The sequence below is a fragment of the Sorex araneus genome, chromosome 3 (assembly GCF_027595985.1).
Source record: "Sorex araneus isolate mSorAra2 chromosome 3, mSorAra2.pri, whole genome shotgun sequence".
In the NCBI taxonomy this organism is placed as follows: Eukaryota; Metazoa; Chordata; class Mammalia; order Eulipotyphla; family Soricidae; genus Sorex; species Sorex araneus.
In genome coordinates, this window is record NC_073304.1 from 167,165,114 (window position 1) to 167,184,472 (window position 19,359).

The 19,359-nt window shown below is 57.6% G+C and overlaps 1 protein-coding gene across 1 annotated transcript; it reads left to right on the top strand.

The window, feature by feature from the left end:
• Nucleotides 1-7,341: 7,341 nt before the first annotated feature.
• HTR3A (5-hydroxytryptamine receptor 3A) lies at nucleotides 7,342-19,150 on the top strand. The gene is made up of 9 exons (XM_055132174.1): nucleotides 7,342-7,396; nucleotides 10,100-10,254; nucleotides 12,039-12,083; nucleotides 13,745-13,854; nucleotides 15,058-15,227; nucleotides 16,454-16,614; nucleotides 17,075-17,285; nucleotides 17,412-17,612; nucleotides 18,632-19,150. The coding sequence occupies exons 1-9, from the start codon at nucleotides 7,342-7,344 to the stop codon at nucleotides 18,925-18,927; spliced, it is 1,404 nt and encodes a 467-aa protein (XP_054988149.1). The 3' UTR covers nucleotides 18,928-19,150.
• The last annotated feature ends 209 nt before the right edge of the window (nucleotides 19,151-19,359 follow it).

The window sequence follows — 19,359 nt, forward strand, 5'->3', positions numbered from 1 at the left end:
CTCTGGGATGCACCTTCGTGACAACCGAGGGTCAGATGCTCTCCCATTCATGCTGAGGTGAAGGAGACGGTGGCCCCCCGAAGGAGGGACCCTGTGATCTCCTCAGGTCCTGCCCAGGAGCTGGAGCTCTTGGGGAAAATAGCTGGTCCCTGAGTGAACCTTCACTGCACCCCCTCGGCAAGAGGGAGGCTGGGAACCCCATTGTCCCATCTCCACTCAGAGACAGCTGAGTCACCGTTTCAATGCTCAGGCCCCGCCTGGCACTTGGGCCCTGCGGAGCTGGAGGCCAAGAGGGCGACTCCACTGGTGCTTGGGCGGTTTCCAGGCTGGATCTAAAGGGACTCTGGGAGACACGCATTTCTGGGGATGCAACTCAGGGCCCCCACATGCAGGCCAAGCGTCCCTAGCTTCTGACCTAGCTCCTCAGCCCTCTCCAGTCCTATTCTTTTGTTTATTTTTTCAAGGGGGGCCACACTCAGCAGTTCTCAGATCTTACTCCTGGATCTGTGCTCAGGGATCACTCCTGGCAGGACTCAAGAGGCCCCTCTGCCGTGGTGGGGACGGAACCAGGGCTGGCCTGAGAGGCGAGCACCTCTCCCTTGGCCCTCTCTCCGGCTCTCCTCTCGTGCTCTAACCCAGGAAGGAGCGAGAAGACAGACTCCTTCAGCCCGGCCTTGGAGGAGCTTCAACGGAAGGCATAGTTGCCTTGTAGCTGTAGGTCCTGGGCAAGTCTTCAAATGCCCCAGTGGTCATCGTCCACCCCACAGTGGAGCACGGTCACCTACGTTTCAGTGCGAGCAGAGACCTGCACTGATACTGCGGTGCCATGACCCGCCACCGCCCGCTGCGCTCTTCTTTGGAAATTTCCAGAAAGGACAACTCTGTTCTCACCGCCTCCCTAGGACTCACGTCTGCAGGATAAATAGGAAATGATTCAGATGGTACCCAGTGCAATTCAAGTTCGATATTAGAAGAAACTTTGTTTGGACTCCCAGAGGGACTGGTGAGCTCCTTCCTTTAAAAATCTCTCAGAAAAACAAATCATGCATTGATACTAAACATCCCAGAAGCCAGGGGCGGGGGCGGGACTAAAAGGCCTCTCTGGGCCCTTTCTCTCTAGAAATTAGAGTTCAAGTTAGAAAATTTAGCCAAAGCCATCTTCTATCCGCAGGTCCAGCGCTGGGATGGCCAGATGGGCTCATGGCCCCTGGCCAGGAACAAAATGGCCTGTCTGGCCCCTTCCTCCCTGGAATTTAGTAATTCCCTTGAATTAGAGGGAAATTTCAGCCAAATATCCTTCTGCACCCAGGGCCGGCTCTGGGCGAACTCGAGTCGCTAAACCCCCCGCACCAGCCCCGTCACGTTCCCTCTGTGCTGTCGGCATTGCTGCCGATGCATTTTCTGGGGTCACTTACCCTTGCAGCACCTGTGTTATTGGGGGGCCGGAATCTGGCCTCCCTCTCAAGGGGTAGAGAGGGTGAGAATTTGATGGAGTTTGGGCGAGAGGCAGAGTAGTCCCGGAGAGGGGGGAAGATCCGGGATCAGCTCTGTCCCCTCCTTGCCCCTCTGGCAAGCCTGGAGAAGGGGGTTCCCTTGTGGCCGGGGGTGGGCATCCTTCTCCCCTTCTCCACAAGGACCGGGGAGAAGGAGGAACCCTGCCCACTTCAGTTCTCAGACCCCCTGATGTTCTCGTGCTCGTGAGAAAGTGCTGCATGGAAACAGGCCCTGAATCTCCCTCTCGGCTCTGTCCTTGCTCCTCTGCTCTGTTCAGACACTTCTCCCACCCACAAGGCTCCCTGCCTTCTCTTGCGTGGGCACGGAGGGCAAAGGTAAGATTGCCCACATGGGCAGGACTTCCAGGAAGGGCCGTGGGAGGACCCAAACTCTGTCTCCACAGCCCAGGGATCTCCGCCCTCCAGGACCTGGCCCAGCCTCCCAGATATTCCCAAAGAGCATCACAGGGTCCCTAAGGCCCAGGGTCCTTCCCAGACCCCTGGCTGGGGCTCCTCCCAGCCTGCCCCTTGTCGGGCTCCCCGTGGAAGGGAGACAAGGAATGCCCCCCTTCCCAGGAGAACCATCTATCATCTGTGACCACCAAATGTTAGAAGAGTCTCTTATTTCCACTCTTTTTTTTTTTTTTTTGGCTTTTTGGGGGCACAGCTGGCGATGCTCAGGGCTGACTCCTGGCTCTGCACTCAGGAATTACTCCTGGTGGTGGTGCTTGGGGGACCATATGGGATGCTGGGAACCGAACCCGGGTCAGCCGTGTGCAAGGCCAACGCCCTCCCCTCTGTGTTATCGCTCCAGCCCCTTCCTTCCACTCTTACCCGGTCAGAGGATGAGGAGAAGCCACTTCCCCAGGTGCCCGGAGATAAGGGTAGGCTGAGTGGATACTGCTGAGGAGGAGAAACTGTCCAGGGGCCAGGCTCCACAGAGCAAAGCCAAAATGCTAGCACCTCTCTCTGGGGTGAGGCTGCTGAGGACAAGGGTCACCCCCAGCCCTACCCTCTGCCTGCCACCAGGTTCTGCGATATTGGCACCACTGGGCCTTGTGGGGCCCAGGGTGGCAGGACACGGTGTTTCTGAAAGGGCTCGGTACCGGGAAGGTAGTAAACTTAATGGTCCATTAAGTCATCCCGGAGTCTTACTTATGACACTCTCCAATAAAAATATCTTTAATTAGCAGGCTCGTGGAGGGCCAACCTAATGAGCCTTTCCGCTAGAGCCACGCAGGCAGGAGGGAGGCTCCTAATTCACCCCCGGGACGGGAGCCAGAGCCTCATCCTCTGGGAGGCGGCAGGTGTCGGAGACCTGATTCCACTTCCTCCACTCGCTCTAGAACCCACACAAGTGGCTGACGGTCGCCGGGACGTAATTTGCTCCCTCACAAGACGGAAATGGTGATACTGCTGCCCTTCTGGGACACGTGGCTTAGCCCAGCACGTGGGGACACCACAGCAGCCCTAGCCGGACACTTGTACCACAGTCACAGATGGTGACAGGACCTACAGACAGAACAGGGGACCCGCAGGAGGGGTCTGGGGCCAGACACGGTTGGCAAACGCTTGGCGGTGGTGTTAGGGGTCAGGGCAGCCACCCCAAGGGTGTGATGAAGGGACAAACATGCATTTACGGGAAAGAAGCCTGGTGGGGAGGGCAGGAGACTTCCTGTCCATGGGTATGCTGTGGCTTCCCTCCCCTGGCCTTCCTGCTCCACTTTGGGAAACTGAGTCAGACACTCCGTTCTGGGGCTTCACGTTCCCTTGGGCAGAGAGCCCCCTAAGTCAGACCCCTCCCATTACCTAAGAGTGTCAGCTCCCTAGAATGGGCAGAGGGAGAGCACTTCCTGTCTGTGGAGAGCACTTCCTCTCTATGCCACTCTCCTATCCCCCGGGTGTTGGGGGGCCGGTGTCCCACATGGGCCCCCATGAGCTAGTGCCAAGCCTGAGTGTCCTCCTCTGCAGAGGCCCCTGAGGTCACTAGGGGCTGAAGGGTCTAACTGCCTTAAGCACCCAAAACCTCCACCCCCAACCCTTTCCTGCAGGTAGCCCCTGGGGTACCTGTTAAATTACCTCCAGCCCCGGTGGCCACAGCACCCATCCCCCACCCCCACCCCATGTGTTATACCATCAGACGCATTAATAGAAGATTTCTTGGGGGTCACTTAATTGACGGGCTGCAGAGGGTCCCTGTTACTATTATTGTTGTTTTTAAGTTTATAGGCTTTACAAGGCCAGGCTCTTTCATGCAAAAGTTTTACAGACCAGTAAACAGTGACGGTGGCAGAAGCCTCGGGCAAGGCTGGAGCAGGGAGTCACTGGCTCACAGCTCGGGCCCCCACTGGCCCGGGGCCTTGGCGGGATGCAGAGGGCTCTGCACTCTGAGATTGTGTTTGCTAAATTTGGCTCCCCCCACCCCACCCCAGCAGTGCTGGGAGGCAGGTGACTCTGGCTCTGGTCCTTGGGGGACCATATGGGGTGCTAGGGATTGACCTGGGGTGGGCACCTGTCAGCCAAGCACCAGAAACCCTGGACTCTCTCTGGGGCTCTGGACTCTGTGCTTTTGACCTGGGGAATGGGAGCAAGAAGGGTGATGGCGCATGAGACTGGTGGACAGGATCCAGGCCGAGTGGACAGCTCTGGGCAAGGGGATGGCCCCAGCCCCCTCCCCCCGCTTTGTGTGACTGGGGCTCTGGGAGCAGCTGGCCACTCAGGGCACACCCGGCCTTCTGTGCCCCTGTCTTTTCATTGTCCACGCTGGCTGGCGGCCAGCCTCGTGTCTGCCTCCACGCCCTGGGAGGAGCCTGGCCGTCTGCCGGCAGAGCTCGGGAATCCAATTAGCCAGGCCGCTGCTCTCTGCTCACCCCCACGGCCACGCAGAGTTCACCAAGGCCTCGCGCTAATTCTCTGCTTATTTCAAAGGGGCAAAAGTGACTCCCAAGTTTTATCGGAGGTGATGTACACCCCGCCCCTGGCCATGGCTCTGAGCCCCACCCCGTATGTTGTGCCATCAGGTCCATTAATAGGAAATTTCTTGGCAGGGTGGGGGGTGGAGACTCGATTGCTGTCCCATCAGAGGGGCCGGCTGCCTCTAATCCCGTTACCTAAGAGCCTAATTTTCTAATATGCTCCTGGCTTCCTCCTTCACTAACCCAATTGGGCTATCCATGAGAATTCCAGGAATTCCTTGTAGAAGCCAGGACTGCATCTCTGTGTTCACCTGTGCCCTCCACCCCCCCACAGGTGGGTCTCAGCACTGCCCCCACCCTGGCTGGCACCCAGTCTCCCTATTTTCACTGCCACCTTTCACCTTCCATCTCAATTTCTTATCCGCTTTCCCTTCTTAGCTCATCCGCCTTTTCTTCTAGTTTTCTTTTCTTCCTTTATTTCTTTTGCTTCTCCCTGCTTTCTCTTTCTCCAGTCTGGTCTCAGCTTTGAGCGAGAGTGTGTGTGCAATGGAATACTATGCAGCTGTTAGAAATGATGAAGTCATGAAATTTGCATATAAGTAGATCAACAAGGAAAGTATCATGTTAAGTGAAATGAGTCAGAAAGAGAGAGACAGACATAGAAAGATTGCACTCATCTGTGGAATGTGGAAGACTAACACCCAAGAGTCGTAGAGATAAGGACCAGGAGAACTGCTCCACAGCTTGGAAACTGGCCTCACATGCTGGGGGAGAAGGCAGCTGACATAAAGAAGGGAACACCAAGTAGAGGATGTTGGGAGGACCCATTCAGGTTGAAAGATGCGAGCTGATTCAAGTAGACTGTAGACCGAACATGATGGCCACTCAATACCTCTATTGCAAACTACCACAAACTCCTACAACAGGAGAGAGAACAAAAGGGAATGCCCTGCCGCAGAGGCAGGGTGGGGTGGTGGGGGATGAGGTGGGGGTGGTGGGAGGGATACTGGAAACATTGGTGGAGGAGAACGGGCACTGGTGGAGGGATGGGTAAACGATCACTGTATGACTTAAATGCAAACACGAAAGTTCATAAGTTTGTAACTGTACATCAGTGATTCTCTAATAAAAATTTTTTAAAAAGAGAGAGAGAGAGAGAGAGAGAGAGAGAGTGTGTGTGTGTGTGTGTGTGTGTGCGCATGCAGGGGGTCCCTCATGGATAGACACGGAGTCCCAAGGAGCTTAGAATGGGACATTTTAGGCTGAGGAGGAAGGAAGCCAGGTGTCTGGTTAACTGTGTTAAATTCAGACCGGAAGGGGAGTGAGAACAGGTGGGGGAGCACATGCCTTGCATAGATTTCCTATGTATAGTAAACGTACAAGTACACTTGTGTAACATGAACTGAATTATATGTGCAGATCTATGACTTCTGGGGGCCATATCCAGTCGCTCTGGTGGTATTCAGGACTCCACTTGTACCACTTGCATCACTTATCATCCCGTTGCTCATCGATTTGCTCGAGTGGGTGCCAGTAACATCTCCATTTGTCCCTGTCATGTGCTAGTGCAAGTACTCAGGACCCCAAAGGGCAGGAAATACCACCGGATCTTGGACTCGCACATAATGCTCAAGCATGGAGCTCTCTCTTTGGCCTTACTTAATGGCTTCAATATTAATCTGTCACTGTCACTGTCATCCCATTGTTCACCAATTTGCTCGAGCGGGCACCAGTAACGTCTCCATCATGATACTTGTTGTTACTGTTTTTGTTTAATTTTATTTTATTTTTGGTTTTTGGGTCACACCCGACAATGCACAGGGGTTACTCCTGGCTCTGCACTCAGGAATTACTCTTGGTGGTGCTCGGGGGACCATATGGGATGCTGGGAATTGAACCCGGGTTGGCTGTGTGCAAGACATATACCCTACCCGCTGTGCTATCACTCCAGCCCTCTGTTACTGTTTTTGCCATATCAAATATGCCACGGGTAGCTTGCCAGGCTCTGCTGTGCGGGCGGGATACTCTCAGTAGCTTGGTGGGCTCTACAAGAGGGACGGAGGAATCGAATCTGGGTCAGCCTCGTGCAAGGCAACACCCTACCCGCTGTGCTATCGCTCCAGCCCCCTTAGGCACATAACAAATTTACTTTATGCTGCTGGTTCCAACAAAACTTAAATGGCAAATAGGATGATCAGAAAACAAATCAGTCAAAGGCAGTTTCTGACGGTTATAACCTATGCAAATAAGGGAATTAAAACCATTTAATTCAATACAACAAAGTATCTACATGATGTATATAAGTAATTTTTCAACTCTGGGACCTAAAATATATCGCATTAATTTTTAAAATATGAATATTTAAATGAGAAAGAAAAGCCCCCTCCCCCCCATTCTCAGCAGAGATGCAGCCCTGGGATTGAGGCCTGAATCCCCTGTGTTGTCCTGTGGGGCCCCTCCTCAGCTCATCCTTGAACCCAGCCCACCCTACAGCAGCGTCAGGGTACAGAGTCATTTTTTCGGCAGACCAGAAAGGAAGACAGCGCTGGGGGCATTCCTGCAGGCAGCTACCCCCAGGCTCCCGGGTCCAGCAGTCACTTCATCCCTGAGCCACTACTCTGGGGCGACTGGGCCAGGCCACCAGGCTGAACAGGACTAGCAAGACATCAGCCGGGTGGGGTGGGCAAGCCTCCTCCCTGGGGTCCCCCTCCCCGGGTGTGGGTTCCCAGGGACTCCCTCTCGCTGGCTGGCCCCTCCCCTCCTGCTCGGAAACCTGATCCTGAGGAGGAAGTGCTGGTTGGAGGGCTTGGCGGCTCCCAGCCCTAGTGGCCAGCCCTGGTTTGCAGCCGCAGAAATTCCCGGAGCAGCAGCAGCGGGTTGGTTGATCTCCAGGGCTCACCTGCGGGGCCACCCCGGGCAGGTGGGAGGGCACCATGCTGCTGGCGCTGCTCACCTCAGTCCTGCCTGTGCTCCTGGCACCCGGAGAAGGTAAGGAGTTGTGGGAAAGAGGCAGGACTTGCACCGCCTGGGAGTTGGCCAGTCTGGTGGGGGTGGGGTGCTGTGTGCTAGGTGCTCACAGGTTGGGGCGTGGGTGTGGTAGCCGGGTCAGCTGTCTCCCCTGCTCAGCTCAAGACCATGCCACTTAAAAGTTGGGCAGATGGGGCAGATGGACTAACCGGAACACTAGTACAGAGAAGGCGGGGCATTACCGTGCATGCAGCCGACCGAGGTTCAAATCTTGGCACCCCGTAGGGTTCCCCCCAAGCCCTGCCAGGAGTGAGCCCTGAGCACAGAGCCAGGAGTCAGCCCTGCGCACTGCCAGGTGTGGCCCCAAAACCAAAACAAAAAAGTTGGGTGGGGTGAGGCCTGGTGCAGGCTTGCAGAGAAGGGACTTCCCTGTGGGAAATGTGGGCACTGGCCTAGATGAGCCCTGGCATCTGTTGGCACTCATTAGAGCCGAGACTGGGCCAGTGGGCTAAGAGCATCCGCCCGGGTTTCCCCCGCCTCCTGCACTGGCCTCTGTGAGCCTGTTTCCAGAAGCTCCCTTCCAGGGGCTGGAGCTGTGGGACCCCCAGGCACGGTGCTGGCCTGGCATGTGCCTGTCCCAGGTTCTGTCTCCAGCACCCTCTCTAGTCCGCAGAGCCCCAGGAGTGAGCCCTGAGCACAGAGCCAGGAGTAAGCCCCCCAGAGCAGCGTTGGGTGTGACCCTAAAGCCAGACCAAAAAAAAAAATCCTTTCTCGGGCTTAGTTCCAACATCACTAAACTTCTCTGCGTGCCCCTTCCCCCCGCTTGCCTGCCTGCCTGCCTGATCCAAGGGTGTCACAAAAAGATCCAGTTCCGCCCAGCTGGGGAGGCCAGGGCAGTGCTGAGCAGGGCCTGGGCAGGTCCGAGGGTGGCCGGGTGCAGAGGGCCCCTGGGAGCTGCATCAGAACATCAGGACTGGTCTCAGCATCCGCCACCGGCAGTGAGCTGAGGCCCTGCGGGCCCCAGGTTGCTCTGTGCCCAAGGGGTAGGTGTGGTACAGGGGCCTGAGAGTCCTGGGGCAGTGCAGACGCAGAGGAGCTGGGTTTGAGTCTTTGGCCCTGCTCCTGTGGGGCCCAGCACCCCCCTTTCTGAGTTTTGCGGTGGCTGGGCTAAAGACGGGCTCTCCTGACGGCCGGAGTGAGTGATGTGTGGATGCTGTCCCAAAGGAGAGTTGAGCCAGCCCTCCCTTGTCCCCTCCCTGTGGAGCTGGCCCTGAGGGATGCAGGCAGCTGGGAGACTGCAGGGAGCTGTGATTTTCCAGACTGGTCTGGCCCCACCTGACCCTGAGTGCATCACCTGCTCGTTCCCCTCCCGGTCACTGTCCAAGTTCCTGGTCCCTCTCAGCGAGTGTTTCCAGAGGGTGAAGGGCAAACAGGCTCATGGCGGTCCCGTCACTGGGGCGAGGCTGGGTTTGGGGCTGAGTCCTCCTGCTGCCTCCCCCAGGCTCCTCCCAGCCTCCTCCTCACCCACCTCACGTTGCCCCTTGAAGGCCCAGGGGCGGGTGTGCCTGGATGCAGGTCGGGGGTCTTCCTGGATGGATTTTCTGGGTTCCAGGATGCCTGTCCCCTTCTATTCTTCACCAGTCCAGGCCTGATCAAGGAGGCCAGAGGGGCTGGGCAGACCCAGAAATGTGCCACTGTAGGCATAGGATGGCCAGGTGGGGCGAGACCTGGGTCTGGGGGATCTCTGTGCCTCTCGGGGGTGGGGCACAGTTCAATCCCCAGCACCAGATGGGGAAAAGGCACTGGAAGAGTCACAAGAGGAACAGGGCCTTTAGGGGTGCTTCCCCTGCACCCACAGATTCCCTTGGGCTCCTGCTACAAACACAGGCACAGTCACAGACACTCATATAGGCTCACAAACTCACAAAGACACACATAACTCGTGCAAGCTCACATACAGGCATATACATACACACTCATGTGGATGCATGCACATGCACTCACACACACACACTCATCCAGCCACATACACTCACATTCACACATACACTCATATACTCATATACACACACTAATGCGTACACCCCATACACCCTCATACATACTCGCATATACTCACACACAAACTCATGCACACACTCACAAACACTATTCACACACTCATGCATACACATACATATATTCACACACATGCACAAACATACATGCACTTACATACATACACATATACACACACTAACACTATACACCCTGCCCACCCTCATACACTCACATATACTCACACACAATCACACTCATGCGCACACACTCATATACACCTGCACACTCATATGCTCACATAAACTCACACACAGACACATGCACACACACTCATACACTCACACATACTCATGTACACATGCATATTAATGCACTCACATATATACAAATATATGCATACACATACTCATACCCTCACATATACTCATATCACACTCACACTTACACACACTCACACACACAGCCTTGCCCTGCTCCCTCTCACCCGCATCCATCAATGCTCTTCAGTCTGGCCCGTGTACCCGGCTCCTATGTGTGTTTCTGGAGGGGCCCTTTGAGTCCAGGATGGCTGCAGCCCGAGTGGTCTGGGTGCCTGCAGGGCTCGGGGGCCTTCAGAGAGGTGGGTCGGTGGGGACTCTCTCCTTGGGGGTTCGAGAGTGGACTCAGTATTCTCCACCCTCCCAGCTGGGCTCCCCGCCCACAGTGGCCCAGAACCACCTCTGCAGCGGCTGTCCCAGCACCTCCTGGCCAGCTACCAGAAGGGCGTGCGGCCCGTGCGGGACTGGAGGACATCCACCACCGTGTCCATCGACGTCATCATCTATGCCATCCTGAACGTGGTGAGGGCCGAGCCTCGGGTCCCGCTCGGAGCTGGGCTGGGGGCGTGGGGTGGGAGGAGGCAGTCGTGATGGCTGGGATGCAGCTCGGGGCCAACCAGAGAACTGGGGTCCCTTGAGTCCCCCCTCCCCTGACCAGCAGGCCCTACACACATCACGGGTCTTCAAGCTCTTGGAGGTGTCACACATGGGGTCTCCGTGCCCACAGGCGTCTCACACAGCCATGGCTCGACTGCTGCAGACCCCCTAGATCTGCAAACTCCTCCGCGTCTCCATCAGTCCCAGCAGGGCCAGTGCGGGGCAGGGTTGTGTCTGGGGGTGGCGGGTACACGGAGGCTGCAGGCACCCCCCGTCACCGAGCCCACCTCCGTGCAGGCAGAATTTCTGGGCTGCAGAATGTCTCTCATGAAGGTGCCTCCCATCAACGCCAGGGGCCGAGTTAGGGCCACCAGATTCAGAAACTGACCTTCTTGTGGGGCGCAGATGCGTAGATGGACAGACAGACAGACAGACAGGATTGTGCTGTAGAATCATCTCCCAATGTGTTGTGTGTATTATCTATGTAAAATGTGTCAAATCATGGACACATATGCAATGTTCATAACATAGTAGACAATAGTTCAGTATAATTATATATACCCTTTGTTACTGCCTTAGAAACATCCCACTCTGTTACATATTTATTGTTAAAGTTATAGATGTTAGTAGAATTTACTTATATATTATACATCATATATACATGTTAGAGTTAAGAAGGAAATTCTGGTGTTGGGGAGATAACTCTGAGGGCTAGTGTTCGTGGTTTGCGTACAGGAATCTCACATTTGATCCCTGGCGCCCCTGATTCCTGAACACTGCTGGGAACAGCCCTGAGCACTGGGTGTGGCCCAAAGAGGGAGGGAGGGTGGGAGGGAGCAAGGAGGGAGGGAGGAATGGAGGGAGGGAAGAATAAAGAAGGAAGGAAGGGAGGGAGGAAAGAAGGAAGGGAGGGAGGAAGGAAGGGAGGGAGGAAGGAAGGGAGGGAGGAAGGAAGGAAGGAAGGAAGGAAGGAAGGAAGGAAGGAAGGAAGGAAGGAAGGAAGGAAGGAAGGAAGGAAGGAAGGAAGGAAGGAAGGAAGGAAAGAAGGAAGGGAGGGAGGGAGGGAGGAAGGAAGGAAGGAAGGAAGGAAGGAAGGAAGGAAGGAAGGAAGGAAGGAAGGAAGGAAGGAGGGTAGGAAGGAAGAAAGGGAGGGAGGGAGGGAGGGAGGGAGGGAGGGAAGGAGGGAAGAAGGAAGGGAGGAATGGAGGGAGGGAGGGAGGAAGGAAGGAAGAAAGGAAGGAAGGAAGGGAGGGAGGGAGGGAGGGAAGGAGGGAAGAAGGAAGGGAGGAATGGAGGGAGGGAGGGAGGAAGGAAGGAAGAAAGGAAGGAAGGAAGGAGGGAAGGGAGGGAGGGAGGGAGGAAGGAAGGAGGGAAGGGAGGGAGGGAGGGAGGGAGGGAGGGAGGGAGGGAGGGAGGGAGGGAGAGAGGGAGGAAGGAAGGAAGGAAGGAAGGAAGGAAGGAAGGAAGGAAGGAAGGAAGGGAGGGAGGGAGGGAGGGAGGGAGGGAGGAAGAGAGGGAGGGAGGGAGGGAGGGAGGGAGAGAGGGAGGGAGGGAGGGAGGGAGGAGGAAGTTGGCCAGGGAGCTTCTCCGGCTTGGTGACCGCCTGCCCTGCCCTTCCCTCATCTCATTCCCCAGAGAGCAGGGGCACAGGAGGCAGCTCCCCGGCTGTGTCCAGGGTCCCTGATGTCCAGCTCCCCCTCCTTTCACAGGACGAGAAGAACCAGGTACTGACCACCTACATCTGGTACCGCCAGGTGAGCCCATCTGCCCCCTCCCTGGGCTGGACTGGGGGCCTGGTGAGGGTGAGGCTCCTGGCAGGCTATGAGACACCGCGTTCTGATGCCCCTCTGGTCAGGGTCCGAGGGGGCCCCAAGCATCGGGGGTGAATCCTCCAACCCCTTCCTGCTCTGAGCTCCTGTCTCACTCGGGTGGCCCCAGCACTTCCTCCGACTGACCGCTCACCTGGCCGCCACTTGGCTCTCCGCACTGCTCTAATTGCTAGAACGTTCTTCCTCCTATTAAGCCAAATTGGAGTCCAATCAGGTGATGGGAGTCGGCCGAGTCCATCTACTCAGCCCTCAGGTCTTCGGCTCTCTCTGCTCTCCTGCGCTATCGGGGCATCACCCTGTGCACAGATCTCTGAGCCCAGGGGCAGGGGGTGTTCCACAGCTGGCGGGGGAGGGGGGCAGGGGAGAGAGGAGCAGAGGAAGGGAGGGGAGAGGGAGGGAAGGAAAAGGTGGGGAGGGCAGGGAGGGAGGAGGTGGAATGGGAGGGGACTGTGGGAGGGAAGAGGAGGGCAGGGGAGGAAAGGAGAGGGGAAGGGAGGAGCGAGGTGGGAAGAGGTAGTAAGGAGAGGAGGAGGAGAGTGAAGGAGAGGGGTAGGAGGATGGTGGGGAGGGGAGGGGAGGGGAGGGAGGTAGAGGTGGAAGATTGGGTCTCCAGACTGTCCATCCCTGGCCCCTGGGCTGTGGGGAGGCGGCAGGGCAGAGAGCGGCTGAGACAGAGGTGGGGCGCAGGGGGATGAGATCCTAGAGTGGGGTCTCCCCAGCCCTCCCGGCGCCCCCCACCAAAGTGCACTGGGCCACGGACGCAGAACCAGAAAGCTAACTCCCTGACGCCCTGCTCTACCTGGGGAGTTCTTCTCCATAGAGACCCCAACATGGAGGGGCTTCCCAGCTCTCTCTGGGACCCCCGGGCTGGGTCCCCCCTCTGGCCCCTCAGGACCCCCTGTCTGCCGCTGTAGGGTGGGGTCCCCAGGCCCAAGGGGGCAGATGCCAGGCCACAGCCTCCAGGACAAGGGCCAGTGGAGCAGAGAGGAACCACCGGGCCCTGCCTGGGACAGGGCTCGCACGCTTCCTGGGGGAGGGGCTGACCCTTCAGAGGTGATGCCCCCGGGAGAGGCAGGAGGCGGGCACCGACCACGTAGCTGGCAGGGACAAAGGACCCAGTTCACAGGTTTAGAAAGGGCGAGAGGCTTGGGTTCAGGAGTTCGTCCGCCACTCTTGTCACCAGCACTCCATGGTCCCCTGATGACCACTGGGGGGACCCTGAGCATCCCCAGGTGTGATCCCTCACCCATGCAAGCGCTTACCTTCATTCTGATGGGTCTCACTCAGGAGCTTCCCCCCCACCCCCCGGAACTGAGGCAGGGGTGAAGCCACAGGAGGCCCGGGTACACACATGTAGGCCAGGACACAAGGAGCTCTCCCTCGAGACTCTGCCAGAGGACGGGGGTCCCCACCATTCGTGGCTGCCCAGGCTTCCCAGGAGAAGCTGTGTCTGTGGGTGCAAAGGCTCGGGGGCACAGACACCCAGATTCCCCCCACAACATGCCCGCCTGTTGCCTGGACACGGAGGGGTGCAGTGGTCCTGAGTTGTTCAGCCCTGATCTGAGATGGGGGGTGCCCCTCTGCAGTTCTGGACGGATGAGTTTCTCCAGTGGCAGCCCGAGGACTTCGACAACATCACCAAGCTGTCCATCCCCACGCACAGCATCTGGGTCCCTGACATTCTCATCAACGAGTTGTGAGTGCTGGCGGGGGCCGAGGGCTGGGGGCGTTGGTGGCTTAGGAGCGCGGCCTTTGAGGTGGCCCGCCCAAACGTGCAGACGAGAAGGGGCCCGCGTCCCCTCTGTGTGTCCGTTTCTTTCTTTAAATGCCCCATTTTCTGTGGGTCAATATTGAACTCAAACTTTTCCCTCCCAGGGGTCCTGTCTGGGGCGAGGCAGCCAGTGGTGATGCCAGAGAGTTAGAAGTTAGAGTAGCCTAATGAGGGACAGGGCAGGTCCCCCTCCCCCAGCCCCCCTGGGCCACCTCCCATTCATTTATTCCAGTTGCCCCTCCCTCAAGCTGCCAAGTCACCTCTGTCCCTGACAGTCTATACCACAGGAAGTGGCTCCCCCATAGGAAGTGGCTCCCTCCACAGGAAGTGCCCCTCCTAAGGGAAGTGGCTCCCCCTATAGGGAGTGGCTCTCCCTAGGACGTGGCCCTCCTTAGGAAGTGGCCTCCCACAGGAAGTAGCTCCCTTATAGGAAGTAGCTCCCTTACAGGAAGTAGCTCCCTTATAGGAAGTGGTCCCCTACAGGAAGTGGCACCCCTCTGGGAAGTGGTTCTTCCACCCTTTGTGCCCCTACACCACATCTCCATCCTGGATACTCTTCTGGTTTCACTCCTTGAACTTTCAAGTCAGGGCAGAGCCAATGATGGGGGTGTCCGAAGTGGTCCCCTGACTCGGGGGTGCCATTCACTCGGGGGTAATAGAGCGGAGCGGCTGACCTAGGGGCTCAGGCAGGCCTTGCACGGCCCAGCTGGGGGAAGTCCCAGACAGTGGGGCCTGGGGGTGTTTCACTTCACAGAACTTCCAGGGATGAGAGGCAAAGGGGAGCCAGGTGCTGCCCCCTCCAAAGCTGCCCACTGCCACCGGACAGCTGGCCCCGGCAGCTGAGCACTGTGCAGCCCATGGAGGAGCCACTGGGCATGCTCCTTCTGTCCATGGGTCAAGGGCCCAGGGTTCCTTGCCCAACGCCTTGACAAAGAAATGCCCTTACCTGACAGTGGTAGGGAAGGTGGCGTCAGGTGGGCAAGAAGATTGGAAATGCCTGGGTCAAAGCGGGTCAGAGAGGATGGGGGTCCTCCTGGGGTCTCTCTCCTGTGGCTTATTCTGAGAGCATCAGCCTCGGGGCCACACCTGCTACTTGAGCCCCCACCATGACCTCTCTCTCCCGGCCAGCGTGGACATGGGCAAGTCCCCAGAGATCCCGTACGTGTACGTCCAGCATCAAGGTCAGGTGTTGAACTACAAGCCCCTGCAGGTGGTGACCGCCTGCAGCCTGGAAATCTACAACTTCCCCTTCGACGTGCAGAACTGCTCCCTGACCTTCACCAGCTGGCTGCACACCAGTGAGCATGGGGCTTCTAGGGGGCCGGAGTTCGGGGGAGACCCGTGCGGGGGGCGCACACCCCAGGCTCACCCCACTTACCTCTTCCTTGCTCCACACCTACGAGCTCCTTTTCCTCCTCCCCACTCCCAGCAGAGCTGATACTACCTTGCCAGCCCCTTGCCACATGCCAGGCCAAGGACAATCCCCAGCATCACTGCAGGACCTGGCCCCAAATCTCTCCATCGCATAGCTGATGCTCTGTGCCCCTCCGCCCCCCCACCCAGCCCCAGCCATGCTGACCTCAGGCTGGAGTCGTCATAGCTTAGTCCCATCTACTTTCCTTCCTGTCCATGACCAGGACTCACACACAAGCTTGGTTTCTCCCCAAGGCTCGCTACAGTGCTCACACATGTTTGCTGGGGGCATTAAACTCTTGGCTGCAGTGCTCGCACATCTTTGGAGCCGTGCAGTTTGCTGGGGATCACACCTTTTAGTTGGGGTGCTTGCAGAGCAGTCAGAAGTCATTTGTGGTTCCTCGAAGAACTACCAGGGCGCATGAGACGGGAGTGGGAATTGAACTCTCCACCTCATGCTTGCAAGGCAGTGCACTAGCCATTGAGCTGTCTCCCAGTCTCCTTCCATTTACTCCTGTCCTTGCCAACACATACTGCTCACAATCCCGAGGAAGCTTATTAAAATGCAAATTCGATTATGGGTTGGACCTTCTATTGCCTTCAAGAACCTCAAAACCAATCCTAGTTCTTTTTTTTTTTCCCAAAATATGGAATACTCCTCAATTATTGGCTGGTCCCAGGGCCATACCATGGTCTATCCACCACCCCCAGCCTCCTCTTCTGCAAGAAAAACCCCCTTTATTCTCTTTTGCTTCCTAGTGATCATTCCCCTAGATCCTTCTCTGGCCTTTGCATCTAGACATTTACACACACATGCATGGAAAACACACAAAAGTTATATACTAGGTTTTGATTTTACATGCATGTATCATATATACAAGCATATAATCGGCTATCGGTTGATTCTCTTTACTCACCAAGAGGTCTTGGACATTTTTCCAGGTTAATTTAGCTCTTGCTCCTAAGTTTTCTCCTGGGGAATAGCTCAGGATTTGGATGCTGTCGTTTACTGAGCGTTTTCCCCGCTGGTGTGTTTCTGCGGTGGACACTCCACTCCCGTGGGCGTGTCTGGGTATCTGTGTCTTTGCTCGCTTGCTCGCTCCCTCCGCAGTCCAGGACATCAACATCTCTCTCTGGCGCCTTCCGGAAAACGTGAAGTCAGATAAGAGCGTCTTCATGAATCAGGGAGAGTGGGAGCTTCTCGGGGTGCTCAGCGAGTTTCGGGAGTTTAGCATCGAAGGAGGCAACAGCTACGCAGAAATGAAGTTCTACGTGAGTGGGGCTTGGCGCCTGCTGAGGGAGGGCACCCCTTAGGCTTCACGAGATGTCGGGGGGCTGGAAAGACAACATAGGGGCAGGCTTTGCCTGCGGCCAGCCCCGGGTTGATCCTTGGCATTCATGGGGTGACTGGGGTCACCCCCGGGACCCCACAACCAAGGGCTTGCATTGAACCGCCCACCAGATTGGCTGTGAATTCAATGGGGCCCCCTCCAAATACACAAAACCAAGAAGAAATCAATAAGCGTGTTGGAAAGAGGCTGCCTGACCCCTTCCCAGTTCTGAAATCGCTCTGATTCCTGGAACCCTGGCCAGGTGCCCAGGGACACTGGGCTGAGTGGTCCCTTATGATCCTGGCGGGCTCTGTCCCTTGCCAGTGGACACAGCTATGGCCTCTGGGTGCTGGTTCCAGGATGATGTTCCAGGTCCCCCACGGTTCCTCTCCTGACCCCAGGTGGTCATCCGCCGGCGTCCCCTCTTCTACGTGGTCAGCCTGCTGCTACCCAGCATCTTCCTCATGGTCATGGACATCGTGGGTTTCTATCTGCCCCCGGACAGCGGCGAGAGGGTGTCCTTCAAGATCACCCTGCTCCTGGGCTACTCCGTGTTCCTCATCATCGTGTCCGACACGCTGCCGGCCACGGCCATCGGCACCCCCCTCATCGGTGAGTTCCGGTCCCGGGGCCGAGGCAGCGGGCCCCTTCCTCAGTACCCCCTGCCCTGCGGGGCCCCTCCACAGTCCACTGCCACCCTCTGCTCGTGCGCCCCCCGCCCCACCCTGGGGCACACAGGCGTCTACTTCGTGGTGTGCATGGCCCTGCTGGTGGTCAGCCTGGCGGAGACCATCCTCATCGTGCGGCTGGTGCACAAGCAGGACCTGCAGCGCCCAGTGCCTGCCTGGCTGCGCCGCCTCGTCCTCGACCGCGTGTCCCGGCTGCTGTGCCTCGGGGAGCAGCCTCCGCCCCCCGCCGCCTCCCACCACACCTGTGCAGGTAAGAGGAAGCAGCCCCTTCTCCTGGGAGACAGAGGGGTCCAGAGGGTGCCCCTTGGCCTCTTGGGGGTCCAAACCACAGCCAGAGGCTGGAGGGAAAGGGCATGCATGGGGAGCAGTGAAGACGCCTGCCTGGCATCCCACCAGCCCTTCAGCACTATAGTCCCCTGATACTGCCAGGGACACTTCTGAGCACAGAGTCAGGAGCACCCCGGAGCACCACTGGTTGTGACCCCTCCTGAATTTAAAAAGCAAAGCGCAGCAGACAGGGTTTCTAGCCCTGCGCCTTCATGCCCAGTCTGTGTCCAAGGCCGAGTACTGGTGTCACCATGGTGGCCAGGGCTTCCGGGCATTGCCCCAGCTCTATCGCTTGGTGTGTGTACATGAGTGCATGTGCATGTGTGTGTGTTGTATGTGCGTGGGGTTGTGCCTGTGTATGAGTGTGTGCATGCGTGTGTGCACCTGTGTGTATAATGTGAGTGTTCATGTGTGTGTGTAGTGTGTGACTGTATGTGCGAGTGCATGTGAGTGTGTATGTGTGCATGTAGTATACAGTGCATGTGTGTGCATGTGTGTATAGTTTGTGTGTGTGAGTGTGCATGTATGTGCATGTGTCTCTGTGTGTGTGTGTGTGTGCTGCGGGGCTGATGCTTTGTGTTGGACCTGATCGCAGGCATCTTCCTGGCAGCCCAATTGGACTTCCTTTTGGCTGGGTCTTGGGGACACACTTGGTGCTGCTCAGGGCCTCTCAGCTCTGTGCTTGGGGGGTTCCAGTGCTCAGGAGGGGCCACAGTGCAGGCATCAGGCCCAGGCAGACGGGCTCTGGCCGCAGCCCTCCAGACAGTCTGCGGTGACATTTCTGCAGGCCACAGGGCCATGTTTCAGGCTTCAGGCCTCCTGGGTCTGGTTATTGGCCTCCCAGGGCCGCGGGGCCGCTATGACCTCCCCAGCCATACTTGGGAGGCCTGTGGGAGGTGTCCGGGGCCTCCTTGCTCCCTGTCCATTGCTCCCTGCTTCTAGACGGGAGCCACTGCAGCCCTCCAGGCGCACCCGGCGAGCTGGAGAAGCCGCCCCGGGCCAGCGGCAGCCCGTCCCCCCCGCCACGGGCCGCCTCGCTGGCTGTGCGCGGGCTGCTGCAGGAGCTGACCGCCATCCGCCTCTACCTGGAGCGGCGGGACGAGAGCCGAGAGGTGGCCCGGGACTGGCTGCGGGTGGGCTCCGTGCTGGACAGGCTGCTCTTCCGCGTCTACCTGCTGGCCGTGCTGGCCTACAGCGCCACGCTCGTCTCGCTCTGGGCCATCTGGCGGGACTGCTGAGCTGGCTCGGGCTGGGTCGGGGAGGGCCCGGTGGACACTCAGCTATGGGCCCTGCCCAGTCTCTCAGGCCACTGCTGTTCCACAGGCCCAGCCAGCACCCTAGTGGCCCCCCCTCCTTAGGCCCCCGCCCCTCAACTCTGTGTGGCAAACCCAGCCTCCTTGCTGCCTCCAAACACTCTCACGTCCTAACCCTCACTTCCTTCTTGACGTCCAGCTTCCAGTTCCCCACTGGCCTGATCCCTCGTATGGTGCCTCAGTACCCTGCGCCTCTCCCTGCGGTTTCAGAGTCCGGTTCCCCAGCTCTCTGCCCCGGCTCTTTCTCAAGCCGTACAGGCACCTTCATCCCCATCCCCTCTGGGACTCCCCCAGGTGCTGGTCCTGTTCCAGCAGGTGTGGGGGTACAAGGATAATAAAATCAGTGGCACTTTCAAC